We start from the raw sequence: 22,222 nt of genomic DNA on the forward strand, positions 1-22,222 counted from the left end.
GCTGATGACATAGGCGAGTTGTACTTATTGTTTGCTCAGCTAGATGTGGGGTTTAGTTAGACTCAGCAGGCCTGGCCTATGTTGGAGGCACCTCAGCAAGTCCTGGTGAAGCTATTAGAGCCACTGGCAGTGGCTCTGGATGTCTACCCATATAGACATCCAGTCAGTGGCAGAGAGTTTGATATGGAGATGCCTCATTCTTGAGGGCTAAGCAGGAAAATTACACCATTTAGACTACGGTTGTAAGAGCTTTGCCAGTGATGTTATGAGGCCACCTATGAGCCAACCATACATAAACCTTAGACTGCCAACCAACGTGAGTTCCTGAATGCCTGGACCCTACCCTGCTGCAAGTTTGCAATAGGGGCATTTTCTAATTACAGCGACATTCACACTAACATGCTCTATCTCATTGTGAATTTTACTAAGCAAGAGTAAGGTAACAAAGAAGGGAAGGCTCTAGCAAGGTGGGATGGGGGAAGGTTGCTGCAAGGGAACGGGTCCTGGTCCACCGTTTGGGCCCCTCTATGCAGAGTGATGATTTCATCCTTCTGGTGTCCTCTTCGGCAAGCATGTTTAGGAAGGGAGACTGAGAGACCTGACTGGCTCAGGACACTGCCCATACCTCTTCCAGTCTGAGATCTACCGTATTTTGCAAGCAATTAGACTAATTCAACTACATATCCTCTCTCTCTTACTTTGAAGAGATTTTCTACTGAGTCTGCAGGACAGGAAGAAAAGGGAAATATTTCTAATGATGACGCAAAAAAAAGAAAATAGCTGTTTTAACCATCTATCCACAATAAAGGTCAATGTTTCGGCTTAAGATACACTTTAGGACCATGTCTTTAGCACCCCCCACCCCTCATCCATTTAGCAATTTTTGCAACCTGACTAACCCTAATCCCCCATTTTTTTGACCTTCTAAAGTATTTTTTTACTTACCTAATTCCAGCATCTGTGTCCCTCGAGAGCGCTGATTCTGGGAATGGCGACTGGTGCATCCAATGCTGCAGTCTGTACCCACAATGACCGGTCTCCTCTTTATGACCTCATCATGCTATTCAACCTGAGGAACCCTGCCACTGCACAGCCTATAGGAAATGTCCACATCAGCCAAGCAATTCCGTGCACATGCAAAAAAAGACCCTTCTCTGCACTTAGATTAATAGAAGACTCAGGCTCCAGGGTGTCACGTGACCACACATGAAGGCGGGAAGGTGGGGGCAACAGCGGTCCTCCAGCTGTTGTGGAACTACAAGTCCAATGAGGCATTGCAAGACTGACAGTTACAGGCATGACTCCCAGAGGCAGGTTCATGTTGGGATTTGTACTTAGCGCACAGCTGTAGGGCCTGGAGTTGCCCACCCCTGCATTAAGGTAAGTGCACTTTTAAATTATGAGTAGTTAGAATAGGAGTTGAGGGGTGGGGGAAGGGTTAATGCCCCAAGTGCATTTTTTTTAAAGGATGCTTTTTTTCTCTTTATACATTGGCCTAGAGTTTAGTTTTAAAACAACCCTGCACGTGTTCAATGTCACGGGGTTATTTCATGGTTGTATGATTGTGGATATGAGGATATAGGTCCCTGACTGGTCATAATGAATTCCATGTCTTTAGGAATGCATGTCAAAACTGAGGCTTCATGAAACTGAGTTGAAGTCATTAACCAAAGGGATGGGATTTAACTCACATTAGACAGGGGGGGGGGCCTTAGATGTTTGTGAGAGGTAGGGAATATTGGTCCACTCCACCACATGCTGGTCTCCATTGTGTATAGCAATCCAGCAGCAGGCCTACCACCCTGGAAAAGCCATCTTGTAAGTGTAAGCTGCTCCCCTCCACATCTTGGTTCCCCCCTTTACATTATACTGATGTCATTATCTTTTGGTCCCTGACCGGTCATAGTGAATTCCATGTCTTTAGGAATGCATGTCAAAACTGAGGCTTCATGAAATTGAGTTGAAGTCATTAACCAAAGGGCCAGGATTTAACCCATATTAGACAGGGGGGCCGTAGATGTTTGTGAGAGGTAGTAAATATTGGTCCACTCCACCGTATTCTGGTCTCCATCGGGTATAGCATCCAGCAGCAAACCTACCAACCTGCAAGAGCCACCTTGTAAGTGTGCAACCACATCTTGGTACCCCCGTTTACATTATACTGATGTCGTTATCTTTTGGTAATCCTGGAGGTTGCACGGCCATTATGGCGTCCCAGACCGACTCAACTCCACTTAGACTAGGAGTGGGTGATCCTCACATATGAAGTGAAGGATGAATCTTGACTCATCGACGTCTATTCTTCTTACAACATTTTCCATTGTAGGCAGTTCAGCTGAATCATAACATCGAGTGAGTTGTAAGTGGAATTGTCAGAGGACAGAAATGCATTTTGGTGGAAAGGAAACTTTCACAAGTTACAACGGCTGTTCTGGAGAAGATAAACATTCGGATTAAGCGTGGCTGAAGTTTCCATTAGTCAGTGGGTGAAGAGTGCCTGAAGTCTGCCCTGGACCTCCTTGTTTAATTTCGATGTGTTTATCTCCCTCTAACAAGGCAGCACTCCGTCTATTTTTGCATCCTTGTAGTATAAGTGTCCCGGGAACCATTTCTTTTTTTTGTGTAGAAGGTGCGTGACCAGCATTGGGTTCTGCCTTAGTTAAGATGGATTGAGGGCACCTGGGACGGAGGGGGAAATTTTACCATGAAAGCCGTAACCCATTGTAGTAATTCAAAACAGAATATTAGTCCCGAGAAACATATTTCTACGTTATATATTAAATCAAAGTTCTGAGAGCGTAGAAAAGTCCATTATAAGACATTAATGATCGGTCAGCCTGAAGTTTTATCACCCCAAGATTAAAAATCACCTGCTAGCATAAAGCCCAAAAGTAGATATGTAAGCTGCGGAAAAATTCGGTTTGGATATTTTATTTCGGAATTCGGATCTGAAATTCAATTCGGGTTTCGGATTCGGACGAAATACAAATTTTCGGTAGTTTCGGATGAGTTTACAAAAATTAGTTGCGAATACCACAGAAAACCATCTACAGATATTAATACTAAAGCTGAGGCTCCCAATTTCCGACTTCCATTTGGGTCTTGGAGCCTCAGCTTTAGTATTATATGTATTAGAGAACACGTATTTTTGTCACGGCATGTGACTTTTCCGGCCAATCAGATGGCTCCCATGTTGCTGTAACGAAAATTCGTGTTCAGACCCCTTCGGATGCATTAAACCGAAAAACACATCTGATTGGCCAGGAAAGTCACATGCTCGATTCAGTTTAGTTTTTGAACGAAATTCAGACGGAATCCAAAATTCGGAAACGGGAATTCGGATTCGGACATATTCGGATGTTTCGGTAATTTTGGCTTAAATCAGCTAAATGCATTTTAGGTGCACCAAAACAAAAGGCAGCCACCTCTTGAGTAGAAAAGCCTGTGAACGACAGTACCTTGCAGAGAAGGACCCTTGCTCTCCGTGTGGAAGCAGTGGTCTCTCAACAGGGATAAGCAGTGGTCTCTCTACCAGATACTGTATGTTCCCTGCTGAATCAGAACCAGAGCTCTGCAGTTAGACAAGCTCATGCTCCCTGCTGATTGGAGAGCTCTAGCTCTGATTCAGCAGGAGGTGTGTTGGACCGCTGCAGAGAGACCCCTGCTTCCACAAGGAGAGATTTAAACGGAAGGGTCCGTTGGGCTTTAACATAGAACTCCTGACAATTTTATTTCTAGTTTTTGATACAACAGGTAAGGTTAGAACCTCTGCCATATTTTTATCCTTCTCCTCGTTGAGGGTATTTATCCTGAGGACCGTAGTCATCGGCAGAGTGGAAAGGGGAAGGTGGGAAGGATGCTTAAAACATAAAAACGTACAACTGTCAACAGAACATGGGAAGAAGGTATATCTTTCAATACGGACAATTGTTCCAGTGGTAGCTCCTAAGAGGTGAAATATCTCTCCATTATCTCACATGCTCCTCCTCCCAGAAACTGCAGCTCACAGTGGAAGGGTTTCAGCAGCAGAGGCAGTGCTGTCAATCCAGAACGCAGTGGGCGGGACTGGGTGTGACCTCGTGCCGATTGACAGGCAACAGGCTTGCGAATCAGTAGTGACAATGCTAGTTGCTATCCCTCCTTCCTTCCTTCCCCCCAAAATCACTTACATGTTGTGTCTCAGCAGATAGGATGTGAAATCTCCCCCACGGGGGACACAGACAGCAAAAGAAAAAAAAAGTTTTAACCCTTTCTTAAAAAACTGAAAAATAAAGGTTTTGGCTTTAGGAACTCCTAAAGGTGGGCCAGCCATTCGTTACCCCCTGAACAGCTAGAATCGACTTACCAAGAATTTGTTACAATGGGCAACTGAGCTATCCAAATGAATACTGACAATATGGCCACTTACAGTGCGCAGTGCTTATATCGTTTTGAAGGAACATGACAAGAGCAAAGTTGATGTGCCAGTTTTTTTCTTCATCTAATTTGTCCTTATTAAAAAAAAAATGAAAGGAGACATTTTCCATGATTTGTTCATATAAAATGGAGCAGAAGTGATCTGATTACAGACATTTCGTGGTGAACGCCTAAAAGTCATGAGATGAAAACTTATGAAAGAATGACATTATTGCTACTGGCTGGCATTGGAACGAGGGAGGCTGAGAAGGTTCTCAGGCTTTAAATAAATACAGATTCAGTTTGGACACAAAAAATAAAAATAATTACTTGACTGTTCCTTAAAGTTCCTTGTGATCACCCAAACCAGAAATTGCAGCAGATTGGGCGGCTGCACTGATGGCGGAATATGGCAAACATGGCTTTCTAGGGGGTCTATTCACAAAAGGGTGAAGAGTTTGGAGAAGGCCGGAGAAGAGAACAATCTAGGACAACAGAGCTGGACTGGAAACTGAGCTCAATAGAATTTTTCCAAATCAGCTATTTTGGCCTAGATTGTTCTCTTCTCCGGCCTTCTCCAAACTCTTCCCCCTTTTGTGAATAGACCCCTAGGTGATTTCACACAGTGGTTGCCAAGTGAATTGCTCAATCAGCATCCTGGATATACACTGAGTGGCCAGATTATTATGACCACCTGACGTTTGTAGGCAAATTAGCTATAATTCTGCGCTGAAGTTGCTAGAGGGCCAGACCATTATAAATAGGGAAGCAGGTTGTTTACCACGACAGTAAAAGTGATATTTATTTCTGAAGATACGTGTAAACAACGCGATGTAACAGCCTTTGAACGTGGCATGATTGTTGGCCAGGTCATAATAATCTGGCCACTCAGTGTATTTGATCAATATATATATATAACTTTTTTTTCGGATAGAGTAGGGAAGGATTATATGACCTGGAGATGTAACAGGAAATGAGAGAAAATCTCACCAACGTAAGGGGAAGGCCATGGAAGAGAGAGAGTCGTCCATGGAACATTTGTCCCAATTGGGTGAATACATGGTCCTCTTGCTCTATTTACGCTACCCTAACATTTTGGGATTTCCCATCACTTTCTGTCCTGATGACAATCGTCACCAGGACATACAGAGAGGGCGAATCTCCCTAATGGGGACACAGACAGGAAAAAAACACCTGACAGGGGTCTAATCCTTCCCCACCCTATCCAAAATTAGGGATTTATGGGGACTAGTTAGGACGCCGTTATCAGCTGGACGCGGCAGAGTTACGCCACCCTGTGGTGTACATTTTCCTGAACTGCAGTGTCCTGCGGAGGAGTCTCTGGTTAATGTTACAGGAAGAGCTCCATGATTGGAGGAGAAGCCAATCACATGACCTTGACAGGTTACTTGAGCTGGATCCCCTCCTCCTGACTTTTTATGTATACATTCAAATTCACTTCATGTGCATTGAAGCGCCATTTGCAAAACACACCAGTGTGCTCTATAAATGTAATTTTATCCTGCTAGCGATGTCTACGTAATGCAGCTTCCTGTGATGAGGTGGCAACAATGCTTCACTGCTTCCTGAATTCAGAGCAGAGTTGTCACCCTCACGTAGGCTGAGCCTGCTTGCCCTACAGTGGGAGGAGATGATGCTACAGGGGGTGTGGCTATCTGCATTGTGACTAACTTACAAGATTGCCAATCAGCAGCTTGACACATCTAGTCCGGCCCACTGCTTTGTAGATTGACAGCTGTGCCTGTGCTGCTGAAACCCTCCCATTGTGAGCTGCAGTGTCTGGAAGGGGGAGCGCGTGTGAGACACAAACGGAGGAGGATTTGGCTCCGTTTTTTTGTTAAAGGAGAACTATGAGGCGAGTGCTTTTCACTCACCTCATAGTTCTAGCCGACCTGTGACAATGAGACTGTTACAGGTCGGCTCAGTAGATCGGGAGGTGAGCGAACACATAGCGGCGTTCGCTCACCTCTTGATCCTGTCACAGCTCACTGCCGTGACAGGGGAGGGGCTGGATTCCCCTCTCCCCGCTCTGATCCTCCAGCGCTGACTGGCGGATCGGACGGGGGAGGGGGCAGGAACAGCTGGCTCTGCCTCTAGATAGCCAGAGCCAGCTGTCACTCACGCAGCTGTGCAAATCCCGGCATAATTGTCGGGATCCGCTTCGGCTGTGGCGTCTCAGTATACCGCGAGCTACGCTAGTTTGTGTCCTCCCGTTACCCTAAGGAGAACTATGGGGAAAAGCCTTAACCCCATAGTTCTCCTTTAACTCTATGAGGCGTGTGCATCATATAGTAACTGGTCTTGGCCTTCAGTTGTACTTTACTGAGCAGTGGCGTCACAAGGGGGGTGCGGCCCGCACCCGGGTGTCACTAAAAATTCGGGCACTCGGTCATGGACCGAGAGCCCGACAGTGTCAGGAGAGAGGAGGGACCCAGCAGCATACCTCATCCCGCCGGGTGAACGTTCCCTCCTCTCTCTGCCGGCGTCCATATATACTATTGGCCACCGGCAAGCAACAAATCAGATGCACGCGCGGTGACAGCCGACCTCGGGACGCCCCTGTTACTGAGCATCATATGTTATGGTGTTAGAACCTTCAAGTGACCCGTACAGTGTCCCTGAAAACGAATTGAAATGTACTCGTTGTCGACGACGCAGCAAAAGAAGTGTAAGCCGCCTGTCACCCGTGAAGCGCTCGGCCCTGCACCCGAAGTTCCTCATGACTCTGAATGCACGGCCAGAGATTACATACAGCGATGACATGAGCTCAAGCAAAGGCACCGATCCAAAGAGCTCATTTACTGTGCACAGGATGTAATCCCGAGGATAAAAATAGCAGATGAGGAAAGTGAAGCATCTGCATTAAGTCAAACAGCAAAAATGCATTCCACATGGATGGAGCCATTCACCGAAGATTCAGGGTGTGTTCTCTGCACAAAGCTCATACGAGCAGGAAGCATAAAGCTGCCCACACACCTTACAATTATCGGCAGACTTTCTGTGGTCAGATGGAAAAGGTGCAACAGATTCCTCCATCTACACTTAACTGTGTGGATGGAGTAATCTCCACCTGGGCCAATCTGTTGCACTTTTTCCATCTGACCACAGAAAATCTGCAGATAAATTGTAAGGTGTGTGGGCACCTTTAGACTCATGGGCAGCTTCCATCGGGCTCTAGTAACCTGCAGCTTGTAGAGGATAGGATGCCCTGCTGCTTTAAAGGGTAACTCCGCCTGTAAAAACTTCAGAACTTCTCAAGCCAGGCGTGCAGGATAATCATCTTTCACTGTCGTGCCTTTTATTAGATCTGTGACAAGGGTCTAGTTAATTTGTCACAAAGCACCTGTGTGAGAGGGCTCTGATGGAAGCTAGGTTGTGCTTCACTTTATACACTTTAAAGCTCCAGGCAGATATAAAAGGCTGGCCCATCTTCCCAGTGCGTGTAAGTGCCATGGCCAGTGGCGTCACAAGGGGGGTGCGGCCCGCACCCGGGTGTCGCCATTGGAGGGGTGACACCAAAATGACTGACAGTAATTCTGGTGTCACCCCGTATGAAAAGTCAGGCACTCGGTCATGGACTGAGAGCCCGACAGTGTCAGGAGAGAGGAGGGGACCCGGCGGCATACGTCATCCCGTCGGGTGAACGTCCCCTCCTCTCTCTTCCGGCGTCCATCACCAAGATGGCCTCTGGCAGGTATCAATAGGATGACCGCTCATTCGCAATGACGTCACGGCGGGGTGTCACCCGGTCTCCACTCCGGGTGACACCCGGCCTGGGGACTCCCCTGGTCCCATTCATATCTATAAGTGAGCCGTTTGGCAGCGGTTCCGCGTCCGATGACTTACCAGAAGGAATGAATTGGCCTGATCCAGCCTCCCGCAGTCACTTTATGTCAGAGCTCAGACCGGGAGAAAGAGAAGCAGCACAGAAAGCCAGTCAGTTGTGCTGAAACATGCTGATAGTAAGAGAGAGCAGAGTTCTCCTTTCACTGTCCAGTCACAGGTTTGGGGAGGGACAAGACCTGTAAGTGAAACTTAACCATACCACAGAAAAAAGTATGTCTCCTGACCTGCCAGACAGAGCAAGGGGTGTGTGACAAAGCTGGGTAAATCTCAGGAGTGGACGGACAGAAATACAAGTTCTTTGGCAGGTAAAGCAATCCCCTTATACGTATTTCATCTGTGTATCTAGCATAGGGGTAGGTAACATCGGCACTGCAGCTGTGGTGAAAACAATCCTGCCTGATCCTCGTTAGTCACTTCCTGTTAAAAAGTGACAACTTTTGTCCCTGTATCCCAAATGTTCTCCTTTGTTGTCACCCTGTCTCTTAGGTTTCCCATGGATACTACATATCAGGGGTAGGCAAACCCCCATCATGCACCTGACTCTAGTGGCTATCAGTCTTGCAATGCCCCATGGGACTTGTAGTTCCACAACAATGGGAATGCCCAGGTTGCCCACCCCTGATCTAGCAGTTTGCCTGGAGTTCAGCTTTATGCTTGAGAGGCAATACTGGCTATGTGTGCTTGAATCACCTAGGAACAGATACAAGGACGGCAATCAACACACAAGGACAGCTCAGAGATACAACGGGAAATTGCTGGCCGGCCGCCATGAACAGGCCATGCCTCAGTGCAAAACAAGAGAGCCATTGAACCCGGCAGACACAGGGGCTGGCACTGCGCTTGGCATACGCATATCAGGGGCTGCACACCATTTAGTCTCTAACGGAAGGGACACCAAACAGGGGGAAAGCTCCTCGATTATCTCAATGCAGCATTGCCTTGTACAAGAGGTTTATTATATACAGGCAGCCGGCATGGTCCAGGGATGAACGGGTTATTTCAGGTCAGGGAGAGTCGAAGTGCAAAGGGCAGGAGCAAAAGTAAAGGCCTCCCTCCATAACGCGTACAATAGAGAGTCTTTTCCTCAGCACAATGGCTGAAGACATTGCTGAAGAATCGGCCAATTATAAATAAGCACTTTAAAGTATCAAAAAAGTTTTACTTTCTGGGTAGAGCGGCGAGAAGTTCGAACCACCGTCAGGTTTTATTGCTAATAGCGCCAACCCAAGAGTTCACAGTCCAGATACAACTGTGTTCCAATGTAATTAGGTGGAAGACTATACAAGAAAGCCAACACGTTTCAGGGGCCACCGTCAGTGATGTCACTGGTCTTTAGTCAGTGGATAGGCTGCACCATCAGTGATGTCACTGGTCTCTAGTCAATGGATAGGCTGCACCATCAGTGATGTCACTAGTCTTTAGTCAATGGATATGCTACACTGTCAGTGATGTCACTGGTCTCTAATCAATGGATATGCTGCACTGTCAGTGCTGTCACTGGTCTCTAATCAATGGATATGCTGCACTGTCAGTGCTGTCACTGGTCTCTAATCAATGGATATGCTGCACTGTCAGTGCTGTCACTGGTCTCTAATCAATGGATATGCTGCACTGTCAGTGCTGTCACTGGTCTCTAGTCAATGGACAGGCTGCACCATCAGTGATGTCACTGGTCTCTAATCAATGGATATGCTGCACTGTCAGTGATGTCACTGGTCTCTAGTCAGTGGACAGGCTGCACCGTCAGTGATGTCACTGGTCTTTAGTCAATGGATATGTGCACCGTCAGTGATGTCACTGGTCTCTAGTCAGTGGATAGGCTGCACTATCTGTGATGTTACTGGTCTCTAGTCAGTGGACAGGCTGCACCGTCAGTGATATCACTGGTCTCTAGTCAGTGGATAGGCTGCACTATCTGTGATGTTACTGGTCTCTAGTCAGTGGATAGGCTGCACCGTCAGTGATGTGTCTGACCTCTAATGAATATATTGGTTATATTTTCATCGAGCCAACTGTACAGCCATGTCCTATTTTAAATAACATGAAAATAAAGCATCACACCGAGCTGTTTCTAATAAGTTAGTTTTCTTTATTACTCCAATAGGACACAATGTTTGTTCGCTTGTAGTACTCGCTACACGTTATAGTTCTGTAACGTTTTCCCTACAATGAGGTGCAAAAATACATTCATTCACACTAGGGCACATCTGACTGGGTTCTCCAAGTTGGCTCGGAAGCGATCCAGGAACATAGATGCCAGTTCATCGTCCACCAGGCGACCGTCACTGGACAGCGTGACGGTCATCAACTCTTTCTGGAAGATCTGGGAATTGCCTTCATCATCCTTCGTCATGGCCAGCTCAGTCCGGGAGCGTCCGACCGCCAGGATGCAGGACTGTGGAGGGTTTATTACAGCGCTGAATCCGGTAATCCCAAACATGCCAAGATTGGAGATACTACAAGACCCATGAAGATAAACAAATACATCATCATTCCTCATGTGCAAGCATCGGTATTGGTAAATGTAAAAACATACTATATCGGTGTTGGGTGGACTGATGCATTAAAAAAGGCAATTTCTGATTTATGTCATTGACATACGTTGTGGTATGACATAAGAGCAGCAGTCACCACACTGTAATGTAAATCATGAAATGAATGCAAAGTAAATGCAGTGGTGATGGGAAACATTGCATGCCTGGAAATCATTACTTTCATAATCGGCCACAGATGCCAGCTGGCTATGCTCAGCAGCCATTTAACGGATCTAAAGCTATAAAAATCACTCCACGGTGACCTATTACAGGTCTGTAAGGGATCCCAGACCTAGAACGGCCACGCTCTATTCAGCTTAAGTTGCCAGTCAACCGCTGTGCCAGACAAATGGAAAGGAAATATGTTTCAGGTTCAGTCATAGCAGGTAACTCTAAAGCTATCCATACAGGTACAGATTCCTGTAGAGAACGAGAAGTATCACTCGATCACAAGGAGGATGGAGGGACCTCCTCTGCTGGCTATTGTGTATTCATAACAATACACGAGTGCCCCAATACCAAACTGTGCCTGCATATGATAGGACACGGTCACTATTTGGTCAAGAATTTTCCACCCAGCACAGTTGATTTTTAATTCAACCTCCGTCAAGCCGGGCCACCCATTGCTTGAATTTTGCCATCGGATGAAATGTGAATCTTACATAGCTAGCTTAAAGGGTAATTAAAAGGAGAACTATGAGGTGAGTGCTTTTCACTCACCTCATAGTTCTAGCCGACCCGTGACAATGAGACTGTTACAGGTCGGCTCAGTAGATCGGGAAGTGAGCGAAGACATACCGGCGTTCGCTCACTTCTCGATCCTGTCACGGCTCTCTGCCGTGACAGGGGAGGGGCTGGATTCCCCCCTCCCCGCCAGCGCTGACTGGCGGAACGGACAGGGGAGGGGGCGGGTACAGCTGGCTCTGGCTCTAGATAGGCAGAGCTAGCTGTCACTCAAGCAGCTGTGCGGATCACGACATCGATGTCGGGATCCGCTCCGGCGTCTCAGTATACCGCGAGCTACTGAGCTTAGGGTGATGGGAAGACGCTAGTTTGTGTCCTCCCGTTACCCTAAGGAGAACTATGGGGGAAAGCCCTAACCCCGTAGCTCTCCTTTAAACCCTCTGAGTTTTTTGCATACATCTACTGCTAGCAAGCAGTAGATATATGCAAAAACATAATAAAATAAAAAAAGTCACCAAAAAGGTTAAAAACGTACCCGTCTCCGCTGCTTGCTCCCGTCCGAAGATCTGAAAAATTCTCGCGCAGTAGAGATCTTCGGCCGGGAGACGAGAAGAGACACAAGGTAAGTGAATGCAGGCAGCCTGGTAGCGTGCACCCACACAGACTTCATGGGAGAGGAAGACACACCAGTCAGCGCTGGATCAGAGACCGGCACCAGCACTGGGGGGACTCCTGAAAACTACAGGAAAGAAGATGATCGGATCAAGAGGCATCATTTAAGGTAAGTCCTAAGAGCAGCGGGGGGGACGGCCTTTAAGAGCGTTCTATGCAAATATATGCGGGTGTCAATGAATGGCAGCATTGGATGGATTTATGATGATCCATCTCGAGTTGTGGAGACCTAGCTTGGTGGATCTCATGTGGCAGTATTTAGTGGGACCATCTTAAGAAAAAGATGTGCAGTTGTGGTTTGGTTCCACACTTTATTGGCAAGCAATAAAAATACAGCCAATGCATTTCGGGGGGATTTGGCTCCGGCTTCTTCAGGGAAGCGGGCATCCCTGAAACGCAATGGCTGAAATATTTAGCTACTTACCAATACTTTACATTCATTTTAAAGTGTTAGTAAGTATAACTATGAAATTTACTAAAAACAGGAGGTGGTGCTGACAAAGCCAAAACGAAGGAAGACCAAATAACTTCCTTGGTGATGTCTCCTTTTCCGAGTCAAATGATAGGCTGTGCACATCTTGGGGTCTACTTGCTGTGTGTCTGAGATGTTCCTTCATACCTGAATGAGCCCCCTTGATACTCTTCTGGTAACAGTTTTCCACTTCTTGCTTTCTGTGCCAAAACCTGTAAAAAAAACAAAAACAAAGAACGCACTTCATTTTGGGTTCATATTTATGGCGCACTGGCCAACTATAATGTTGAGTACAATGGTCATGGCTGTCAAAAAAAGTGGTCAAGGAATATCATTCCAGAAGCACCGACGATGGGCAGCATGAGGATTTTATTTCTGGACTTTTTAACAAGGTGCATATGATATTCTGTTACTCCAGGCTTGTCCCCCAGGGAGATCTTCCACAGAGATACATGCCATGGTATAGTCAACTTAGAGATGGCTTCGGCCTACCCTACAGCCTGAAGCCACAGCCATACATGAACAGGCCACTGAGGTTGCGATAGTGCCACACAATGAACAAAGTTAGTATAATAACATAGGCTGATGTAAGACAACGGGCATTAAAATAACGGGCTACATTCCGGCGTACGGTCACAAAATGGCGCCGGTAGCCGCCCAGGTGACATCTGTGTGTCTGCTTCCAGACTCCGGACCTTCACGTTGCTGCATTTTCCTCGCTATCCTGACAATGTGGGCAGCTGCTGATGCTTGTCACAGACTGGGCTCTGCGCACTGGGACCAAGTCAAGCTGCTACATCTGTTACTGCTCAACATGGTGCTGCAACTGCTGTTCACAATGGAGCGTGAAGTTCATGCCATTGACAATTCTTCAGCCGCCTGAGGTCCACACCCTTCAGTGGCATCAGAGGAGCTGCTTCTACAAGCGGGATCAGACACAGAGAGGCATTTTTAAAGGGAACTGTAGAATGATATACGTATTTTCAAACAAACTTCCACCCCTAGGTATTTCTCCCCACTAAGTGAGACCTGCTTGGGCTATGCCAAGCTATGGAGGCATGGCCACACAACTGCAAGTTCTGACAGTAGACCTACTGCCAGATATAATTATATTAAAGGAGAACTATGGGGTCAGTGTTTTTCCCCATAGTTCTCCTTAGGGTAACGGGAGGACACAAACTAGCGTCCTCCCGTTACCCTAAGCTCAGTATACCGCGCGCTACTGCGCGCGGTGTACTGAGACGCCGGAGCGGATCCCGACGTAGATGACGGGATCCGCCCAGCTGCGTAAGTGACATCTTTGTAGAGGCAGAGCCAGCTGTACCCGCCCCCTCCCCCGTCCGTTCCGCCAGTCAGCGCTGGCAGATCGGAGCGGGGAGAGGGGAATCTAGCCCCTCCCCCTATCACGGCAGAGAGCCGTGACAGGATCAAGAGGTGAGCGAACCTGGTATGTGTTCGCTCACCTCCCGATCTACTGAGCCGACCTGTGACAGTCTCATTGTCACAGGTCGGCTAGAACTATGAGGTGAGTGGAAATCACTCATCTCATAGTTCTCCTTTAAAGTACATGTATGCGAAAGCATGTGCAAGTATACCATTTCGGGTATTTATGACCCCTCCCATACAGTAGATAACAGTACTCCCCCTGTTCTTTTTCTTCAGAAGAGTGCCATCTTTGTTGAGCTATCATCCAGGATCACCACCTAATACCTGGACTGGTATTCTGGATTGTAGATGACACAGTCAAGTATATCCTGATGCCCCGTGCAGGTCTTGGTTGTGTTCACAAATGTCTTTTTTTATTACTTATACTGTTAGTATACAGTGTGACAAGTCAGGAACATGTGCAGACTTTTACAGGAGGTGTTTCGCAGTCACTAAGCTGAACTGCGCGGTGCCAAGAACACAGCTTGAGGGCCGGTGCACACCTAGGAGACACCTCACCGCGCGGCAATTGTGTGCGATTACGCGCCGGATTGCCGCGAGGTCAGGAGTCGCCTGGGTGTGCACCGATCGCGCTGTGGGTGCTATTATTCTCTAATGGCACCCCAGTTGCGCCGGATGGATCGCACCGTTTCCCGCCCAAGTTTCGTAAAACAGCCGCGCATCGTGTCGCAAAAAAAAAAAAAAAAAGGTACATGTACCTTTTTTCTGCGGATGTCACACCATTTAAATCAATGGGGCCGCGCAGCAATCTCGGCCTGCATTGTGCACCTTGCTTTAAAGCTGGTTATGAGTTGATCAGTGCATTTGCCATTTGTTTTGCTTGACTGACTTGATGCAGTGACACACTGGGGGGTCTCAGCTGCCGTTGTTATGTGCCGGGTCCCTTGTGTGTCCCTGTGCCTTTAAGGAGGTTGGGCTGCCTCCTGGGGAACCTGCACCCAATTCTATCTTTTGCCCCATGTGCTCCAAGAAGGAGACTCTCATAGGTTAGAGTTAGGACCGCACTACACAGAGGGGTCTTGGCGCAGCTGTGCGGCTTTCACATATTCTGCAGAAGACGTGTATCTAAACCCTCTGTTTTAACCTTAGCGGTTAGACAGGTTTTTTTTCCGCATGCTGGCTGGTGAGTGTGCTGGGAAACTTTTTGCTGTTGTACTGCATTGTGAAGGACCGTGCGATCCATGATCGCGTAGGTCTGCACCGGGCCTCAGATAGTACTGCAGAGTGCAAAAAGCAGGAGACAACACTACATTTCTGGCAGGATCAAAAGGTACCTTTGTACTAATAGAACAGATGCAACCAAATGCTTTCAAAGGTATATTTAATGGAGTAAATGAGATGCACGCTGTTCAGGTTCACATGCACTTTAAGGGATATAAATAAAACCAGCGAAGAGGTAGGAGAAGCAGCTTGGCCTGTGTGAACCTGTGGGGTGTGGACGGATCTAATTGAGAAATACAAAAAGCAGCACGAGTTGTCTGAACATGTCAGCACACGGTGAGGTTGAAGCATCATCATGGAGAACGCCTATTTCCACAGAACGAAAAAAAAGGGAACGAGAGAGATTGCACCCTTTGAAAATGGCCACAAACCCAGTGATGAGGCAGACAGGCATCCTCCTGCAGGCCGGGGTGGGGCCCTCAGCCAATGAGTATATCTGGAGTTACACAAGCCTCTTATTGCCTTCTCAACATGTAGACATCAAGACAACTGCACCGGGCTCACGGCCTAATAATCGTTTATTATGTCCCTTATGCAGCAGACAAGCTGCACTTCCCTTGATCTACACCAAGCTTCCTCAAATGCTCTATGATCCGCCATCGGTGTACTCATTCACAGACTTCTGAAAGAAAAACTGGCTTGCTATAATAAACACTTATAAATATTGATTCTTAAAGCTGAACTGCAGAAACATAGACATACGGGGCCTGCTTTACATGCCATGAGATGCGTTTCTGTCCAGCCAGTCCTTAACTTAGACAGCTCTGCCACACAGCACAGCCCGTTCTGGCAGGAGGCCTGATTTTTATCTGCTGCAGTTAAGTTACACTGACAGGTCTTGTCCCTCCCCCAGCCTGTGAATGGACATGGAAAGGAGACGCAGCAGACTGATGAGCTCCTCTCTCTGTCCCTTTGCTCTCCCCTATTGGAGCACTGCATACATACATGGATCTTCTTTCTCCCTGTACATGCAACCATGGAACTATGTGCTGAACTGTGAACTGTTACTGTACCCTGTTACTAACATCTGCGGTCAAAGAGAAAGTGATGGGAACACATCAACTGCTGATCATGTTTGACACTACCAGGAAGTGTCAACATTTGCCCAAGATTCAGGAACCGGACGGTCACGGAAAACAACGCAGGGCAAAGCAATAGGTTCACTTAGAGCAGACCTTTACCCCCTTTCACTAAAAATCACATCACAATGCAGCTCTGCATGCTGATATGAAATCTTCTTACATTCATAGTTATAATAAACATTTTTCGTTCGATTACAATTATTGTTATTCTACTTCCTGGTCCTCTTGGGCTGTACTGATGTAATGTGCCCAAGTGTTGCATCCTGGGAAGATTACATCAGCAGAGCATTGCTGTGAAATCTCATCTGTAATCTCACGAGATCTCATGGAAAGGCATTTTCCTCCCCTGAGATGATGTGCATGGTCACATGTGCCAGAGTTCCAGGAAGTAAAGGGAGATCTAGTAACCTGCCCTTAGTAAAAAAAAAAAATGCCCACTGTGAGAAGACTGGGGAGGAGAAGAAAAAGAAGGTATGCAAAGAAAGGTGCATTTGTTGTCATTTCAAAGATATGGGTAAAGTTCCTCTTTACATAAAGACTCTGGGCAACACTTTTATTAACCCTTGCAGTGGGACTAAACCCACACGGCAAGGGTTAAATGCTGCTTTGTTTCCAAGGAGAAAAATATAAAAGTTATGCACACCCGATCCTTGGAGACAGCTTGCTCTTAGACCGATCCTAGGAGCCTCTCAGACCGATCCTAGGAGCCTCTCTCCCCCTCCTCTGCAATGGTCTAAGGATCTCCGAGTCATCAAGTTCTATACACAGTGTATAGGACGTGAGAACACCTCTGCAGTGGAGGAGACAGGCTGGAGGGAGCCATTTTCCTCCCTAGACACAAAGGAGCAGTTAACCCTTCCAGCGAGGGGGTATTCCCACCGCAAGGGTTAATAAAAAAGTTTTGCTTTAACTTGCCCCTCCCCTGGAGCACATACTTGCCTTTCTTTCACTCTCCTGCTGCTGCCAGCAAAGAGCACTGTTAGGCCTCATGCACAGGGGTGTCTGGCAAGAATCCCATGCGGTCGCTGTGCCAATTCAAGTTGATGGCAGGGTGATAGCGGCCGGATCTGTCCGCATGTAATCGCACATGGTACAACTACTCATGGATCGGGAATGCTGCTTTTACCGCCGCTCTCTACTCTGTATGTAACTCCACATTGCATGCTGCTGACATCTTCAATCTCTTCTATAATCTCTCCCGGCTGCTGAAGAGATGGCTGTAAAAAAAAAATCCCCAACAGAGAAGGGAGAGGTGGCTCTGACCACATGTAGAGGTGGCTATAATGACATTATAACACACTTGTGGGCAGAGGTGGTGACAGCGGAGGGATGGTGACATCATAGAAAATGTATATGTGCTGTGAAAAGGCATTAGGAAGAAGAAAACAAAATTTTAATCACAGAATGAAGACACAATCTTTCCATGAGTGATGGTGAGAGATTATATCAGAGAAGGGACTATACCTAAAAAATTATTTGCATTACATTAATGTCAAACTCCGAGCAAATCAAATGTTAACCCTTGCGGGGGGGGCTTTTATTAATGCATGTTCACAATAATCACACAGCGTTTTGGGGCCACATGGGGTCCCTTCATCAGGCAAAACGTCTGAAATGCACTGTTGAAGTGCCGTTGATTCTTCTTTATGTCGTAGCGCCTTTCGCTCATCACTGCAGCACCCACCACTGATTCCTTTGGGATCTCACGGTCCAGAGTGTGATGGGCTATACATAAGACGCACAACAAAACGCTTGCGGGCCTTTTCCAGCAACAGGCGTTTTTCTACAGACGACAGAGTGCTCAGGTGTGAACAGGGGCCATAGAAAACAATGGGAATCCTTCTGTTCAACGTTTTATAGCTCCAAGCGGGCCTCAAGGTAAGGTACACATGGGTCCTAGGAACAGGGACTCAAGGTAAGCACATGTGGGTCCCAGGAAAGGGGACTCAAGCTAAGTACACGTGGGTCCTAGGAACGGGGGCTCAAGGTAAGTACACGTGGGTCCTAGGAAAGGGGACTCAAGCTAAGTACACGTGGGTCCTAGGAAAGGGGACTCAAGCTAAGTACACGTGGGTCCTAGGAAAGGGGACTCAAGCCAAGTACACGTGGGTCCTAGGAAAGGGGACTCAAGCCAAGTACACGTGGGTCCTAGGAACGGGGGCTCAAGCTAAGTACACGTGGGTCCTAGGGAAGGGGACTCAAGCTAAGTACACGTGGGTCCTAGGAAAGGGGACTCAAGCTAAGTACACGTGGGTCCCAGGAAAGGGGACTCAAGCTAAGTACACGTGGGTCCAGGAAAGGGGACTCAAGCTAAGTACACGTGGGTCCAGGAAAGGGGACTCAAGCTAAGCACAAGGTAAGTACATGGGGGGTCTTAAAAACTTTAATGAAAAAATAAACATCTATATATTGCCTAGAGCAGGTGGAGGGATAACCAATAGCGTTTCTCCACTGCCCGGAGTTCCGCTTTAACTTCTCCCATTACAAGGAACATAAACAGAGGAGACAATTGTTCCCCTTCCCCGATTTCAGCTGCCCCGTATGGTAATCGATATCCTTCCCCAAAAATTCCTTTACACATTATCTGAATCCATGACAAATGTGGACTTACCATGCAAACATTTGTGAATGGCGCTGCTGGTGTCCCCCCTGGCCATTGGCTGGGAAGCCGCCACGTATTGCGATTCCCGCCACAGGCCGCTGACTGTCCCTCCAACACAAAGGACGCAAGTGTTCCCTGGGCACGAGGAAACAAGCTCAGACTATTTCTGAGGCAATACAAAATATTTACGGGCTGTGCGGTCCAAACTATTTCGCGGAATCAATAAAGTGTCCATTGTTGCGGGGGGGTCCTGAACGCGAGAGCATCACATGATCACCGTGAACAACACGGAACACGAGATATCAGGTTTCCTCATTCGGTTGGTAGAAATCTCAAAAATCCAGCAAAGAAAATTGATGTCAACGGAATTTTCCATGAGGTCTTTTTTTTTTTTTATTGCTCCGCTAGTTTTTTTTAAAGGAACACTCCATCTTAAAAATTAAAGTAGAACTGAAGCCAAAACGATTTTTAGAGTTACAGTAATGGAGGGTTATAACCCCGGTCTGCTTTTTAACCATCTGTGTCCCATTGGGGAGCTTTCCCTTCACTTCCTGCCCAATAGCAACAGTCTTGCACAGTTGTGCCGGTGTTCTATCGAAAGCTTCAACTACTTCATTTCCGGTACTCTGAAAAGACTGGCGCTCTGTATAGTCGCGGTGCGCATGCGCGCATAGCGTTTTCAGAATACTCATTGAGTTTGCCACCTGCTGAATATTGTTAAAATGCAGTTGTACCGAGCTCTGTTAGTCTATGTGTTTTGCAGTCTAACGCCGTCTGGTCGAAATCTCCAACTTGCAAGTACCCAGCAGTGAGGTAGTTGGAGATTTCGACGAGTTGGAGCTTTCGATAGAACACCGGCTCCTCTCCTGGACTGAAATGGCTTCCTCCGATTTCACTGCACACTGTGAGCTTCTCACAACTTGCACTAGAAGCTGCAGCAAGTCAGATAGAGCCCACCTCATTTTCTGGCTGGAGTATATCTGGCATCATCTTGCGCTTTCCTCCTCAGCCTGAATGTCCTTGACCCGCCCCCCTTTCATTCATTGGATGTCAGTTCATTCAGTCATGGAGGCTCAGCATCACAAGGTGTTCCGCATACAAACACTGTTTGGCTAGAAACGCCCACGCCTCCAGCCAGACATCCACCCATCAAGGGATTCTGATATTTGCATAACTCCTCCCAAGAGTCAGCCCACTGCTTGCATCAGAACTCTTCAAAAGGGGAACTATGGGGTCAGTGTTTTTCCCCATAGTTCTCCTTAGGATAACGGGAGGACACAAACTAGCGTCCTCCCATTACCCTAAGCTCAGTATACCGTGAGCTACAGCTCGGGGTATACTGAGACGCCGCAGCCGGAGCGGATCCCGACTTAGACGACGGATCCGCCCAGCTGCGAGTGACAGCTGGCTCTGCCTATCTAGAGGCAGAGCCAGCTGTACCTGCACCCTCCCCCGTCCGTTCCGCCAGTCAGCGCTTGCAGATCGGAGCGGGGAGAGGGGAATCCAACCCCTCCCCTTTTCACGGCAGAGAGCCATGACAGGATCGAGAGGTGAGCGAACCCGGTGTGTGTTCGCTCACCTCCCGATCTACTATGCCGACCTGTGACAGTCTCATTGTCACAGGTCGGCTAGAACTATGAGGTGAGTGAAAAGCACTCGCCTCATAGTTCTCCTTTAAGAGAAGTACTGAGGGAGAGTGCTGTGATGGCTTCAGAAAGCTATGTATAGCACCCTGCTGGCCCCTCCAACCAACCACGATCTGCCTGCATTGCACAGAGAACCATAGAGATCCAGTATTGTCTAGAAAGGGGTATGTATTAAAAACACGATTAATTAAAAAATGTTGATGAATGAGGGCGGGGGAACCAGGGAATGCCAAATATAAGCAGATTAACAAGTTTATGTTCCTATCATTAGAGCCGAGCTGCTGACGCGCCAAGGAACGATAGCTTGATGTTCCTCACAAAATGAAATTCGGCATCACAAGGGAGGTCTTTGATGAGAAGAAGAAATGACACACATAATGAAATCACACGCACACACACGTAGAGATTCTCAGACAGGAAGTTCTATGCACAGCAGCCCTGATAACAGATCAGCAGCATCACACAATGCAGATTACATCCTCAGCTCTATAATAGAATTACGCTGGATTAGGACGCTGGTGTCAGACTTTGGCAAGGACAAAGGAACCCCTGCTGACCAATGCCCAGCCTAACCAGACCGCTAACCAACCCGCCTCGTCACCACGACGGCATAAAACACTGGAGTGCTAGAAAAGCGACATTGTGTAGAACAGAGAACTTTTATAAGGTTTGATAGGAAGCACATCTCAGGCAATGATCAGAACAGAAGATATTTAAAGTGCAACTCCACTAAAAGCTCTTGTTGCGGTTGTTGACAAAAAGGGGAGGGGTCAGACCATGGGTCTGCTTTTATAGCTGTATCCTTGCTTCCTGCCTGGGTGACATTTAGGGATGTTCCGATGCCAACTTGTACTCGCCAAAAGGCTCTGATGCCTGGCCCTATACTCAAACTTCCGGTTTCAGGAAGATGGGCAGCGAGTTATTACTTGGTGAGGAGGGAGCATGGAGCCGGCTTCCCGGCCAATCAGAAAACCGGGCAGAGTGTAACGACTCGCCGCCTAGCTTCCTGATGGGTCTGGAAGCTGGCCAATCAGGAAGTCATTACCTGCCCCCAGCTTTCTGACTGGCCACAAAGCCGGCTTCATGCTAGTCACCTAGTGACGAGGGAGCATGGAGCCGGCTTCCCGGTCAATAAGGAAGCAGGGTGCCGTGTAATGACTTGCCGCCTGGCTTACGGATTGGTCGAGAAACTGGCTAATCAGGAAGCGAATCATTACCCATCCCCCGGCTTCCTGATTGGCCTCTTCTGCGGTTGTTGTGGACAAAAAGGGGAGGGGTCTGATTTTATAGCTGTATCCTTGCTTCATGCCTGGGTGACAACTAGAGATGCACCTATTCCGATACTAGTATCGGTACCAATACAGAGTATTTGGGCGAGTACCCGTACTCGCTGAAATGCTCCGATGCCTAGCCCTATACCCAAACTTCCGGTATCAGGAAGCTGGGCAGCGAGTTATTACATGCTGCCCAGTTTCCTGATTGGCAGGGAAGCTGGCTCCATGCTCCCTTGTCACTTGGCGACGAGGGAGCATGGAGCCGGTTTCCGAGCCAATCATGAAGTTGGGCACCGTGTAATGACTCGCTGCTTGGCTTCCTGATTG

General features: G+C 47.6%; 1 protein-coding gene across 1 annotated transcript in view; it reads right to left on the minus strand.

Annotated features, from left to right (window-relative positions):
- Positions 1–10,330: 10,330 nt before the first annotated feature.
- The window catches only part of PDHX (pyruvate dehydrogenase complex component X), an 85,528-nt gene continuing 73,636 nt past the window's right edge, over positions 10,331–22,222 (minus strand). The window contains exons 10-11 of the mRNA XM_018557465.1: positions 12,772–12,836; positions 10,331–10,718 (exon numbers count right to left, since the gene is read on the minus strand). Of these exons, the coding sequence (XP_018412967.1) occupies positions 10,454–10,718; positions 12,772–12,836 (330 nt within the window). The 3' untranslated portion in view covers positions 10,331–10,453. The remainder of the gene's footprint in view (positions 10,719–12,771; positions 12,837–22,222) is intronic.

This window comes from Nanorana parkeri, unplaced genomic scaffold, assembly GCF_000935625.1.
Source record: "Nanorana parkeri isolate BGI_ZX_2015 unplaced genomic scaffold, ASM93562v1 scaffold285, whole genome shotgun sequence".
NCBI classification, from domain to species: domain Eukaryota; kingdom Metazoa; phylum Chordata; class Amphibia; order Anura; family Dicroglossidae; genus Nanorana; species Nanorana parkeri.